We start from the raw sequence: 2,247 nt of genomic DNA on the forward strand, positions 1-2,247 counted from the left end.
AGTACATAATCTTCATTTACAGACATTTCATAATCCTGTAGATACTAAAAATATTTTATTGCAACGACATATGGGATTAACCAGTAAAAAAAAGACATATTGCTATCGAGACGATTAATCAAATATTAATTAAATATATCTACAAGTGCAGACGTAAATTGTCTTGTACTTAAGCTGAGATAAGTTTCCCTCATATAAATAAGAGTCGAAAGATTCGACTTTGTACACTCGTTTGGTTGAGTAATTTGGCAATTAAAAAATGCATCTCCTCGTAGTACTTTTAGGCTCTGTGTGTGCCCTAGTCGTTGGTAAGTTTTATTAAAATTAATTTATTTTTTTTTTGAGACACAATAAAAGTTTTTGGTTTTGGAGTAAAGTCGTCTAGCTAACAAAATCTGTTGTTGACAATAGTCGCCAGTTGGATTACCTTCAAAATCAGTTTATCAGTCGTTTTATCTAATGCCAGTATAATTAATTAAAGAATAGACTCAAGGATGTCATTACATTATTCCAGTAATAACAGTACGTTCTTTTATATCTAAATAGGGGCACCAAGCGTACAAAAAATAGATTCACCCCATCCGGCATACATAAAAGATGTAGAAATTTTGCCATCCGACGATACCAGAATAATTCGAGGTCAGGCAGCCGTTAGAGACCAATTCCCTTACCAGATTTCCCTGCGCTGGGGTTTCCTTTCAACCGCCTCCCACATCTGCGGTGCTAGTATCATTAGTTCTTTGGTGGTACTCACGGCTGCCCATTGTATCCAAGACTACGGTACCCACACAGTTGTGGCTGGACTTCTGAATCGAGTCGAAACTACCTCGGCTACTCAAAGCAGAAGTGCTAGCAACATTGTAGTTCACGAAAACTGGCCTGGGTAATTAATTAAATACCTACTTACCACTATTATTGGTTACGCTTATTCTAACTTCATTTCTCGACCCTTTAGCGGTAGTGTTGTCTCTCCATGGGACGTTGCTTTAATAATAGTATCATCACCGTTCGTATTTACCACTTCCGTCCAACCAATCGAACTTCCTAGCCAAGGAGCCCCTACATCTGGAGATGTCGTCATTTCTGGATGGGGAAGGACGTCAGGAATAATATCCGGTGCCCCAAGCGTACTACAATACGTCGACCTAGAAGTTCTACCAAACGAAGGTAAGCAGAATACCTTTCACCACGTAGTAGTAATCAATAAAAATATCTTTCTCCGTAGAGTGCGCTGAAGATTTGGTTAGTGTGTTGGGAACATCGAATCCATTGGACGAAACGATGATCTGTACCAGTGGAAGACAATACGCAGGAGTTTGCAGTGGTGACTCTGGTGGCCCATTGGTCAAAGACGGTGTCCAAGTAGGTATCGTCTCGTGGGGAGTCTCACCATGTGGCATCACTATTGCCCCCTCCGTCTTCACAAGAGTTTCAAGCTATTCCAACTGGATTTACAATAACTTGTAAAACATGAGTAACAGTGTAAAAACAAATTCGTTATGTTATATCCATTAATTATTATTGTTCAAATTAGTGTAAACAATTTAAAAAAACAGTGAATCACTTAATATATGGACTAGTTTGTGAGTTTTTAACTTAAATCTATGTAATTCATCAAAACCAGTAACAACACCGGAACCACCTTCATCACTAGGTCTAGTAATAGTTTAGAAACGACGGGATTGCTATTTCACCAAGAAATTATTCCATTACTATGGAGATCAATCGCAAAATGGAAAAAGAAAGAAGATATAATCCATTCTCACAAATAATTTATTGTAGACTTTTTCAATTTTAACCGTCCTAACTATAATATATACATGAAATAAGAATTACACAAGCATTAATTATTTTGTTTTAATATATTTTTGGTCTCTTTTCAATAAATTATTTTCCACATTGGACCTTTCTCTCACAGATGGTTACAAATGTAAGATTGATAGTATTGTTATGTTCGTGGGTTTAACAAATTAATTTTTAAGACTCACAACGACAAAATCTATTTATTTACATTAATTATTATTGAACTTAAAAACACTATTAAATTATAACTAACTTAGGTGATAAATTACTCTATTTATTTACAGTACTGTTACTAAATCACTATTCACTGCGCTGTCAATTTATTTCTAGATTCACTTCTGCAACGGTCAATTTATTTCTACTCCACTTCGGCGATCGTCTCTTCCTTTTTATACTCCCTTGTGTTAGAATAGTAAACTTCTTGTTCGTATCTATAATATTTTT

General features: G+C 35.6%; 1 protein-coding gene across 1 annotated transcript in view; it reads left to right on the plus strand.

The window, feature by feature from the left end:
- Window positions 1-2,247, plus strand: part of LOC108736036 (transmembrane protease serine 9-like) — a 9,632-nt gene that overhangs the window by 5,401 nt on the left and 1,984 nt on the right. The window contains exons 5-8 of the mRNA XM_025980737.1: window positions 263-308; window positions 547-883; window positions 956-1,167; window positions 1,226-1,470. Of these exons, the coding sequence (XP_025836522.1) occupies window positions 263-308; window positions 547-883; window positions 956-1,167; window positions 1,226-1,467 (837 nt within the window). The 3' untranslated portion in view covers window positions 1,468-1,470. The remainder of the gene's footprint in view (window positions 1-262; window positions 309-546; window positions 884-955; window positions 1,168-1,225; window positions 1,471-2,247) is intronic.

Source organism: Agrilus planipennis, unplaced genomic scaffold (genome assembly GCF_000699045.2).
Source record: "Agrilus planipennis isolate EAB-ADULT unplaced genomic scaffold, Apla_2.0 scaffold8, whole genome shotgun sequence".
Classification (NCBI taxonomy): Eukaryota; Metazoa; Arthropoda; class Insecta; order Coleoptera; family Buprestidae; genus Agrilus; species Agrilus planipennis.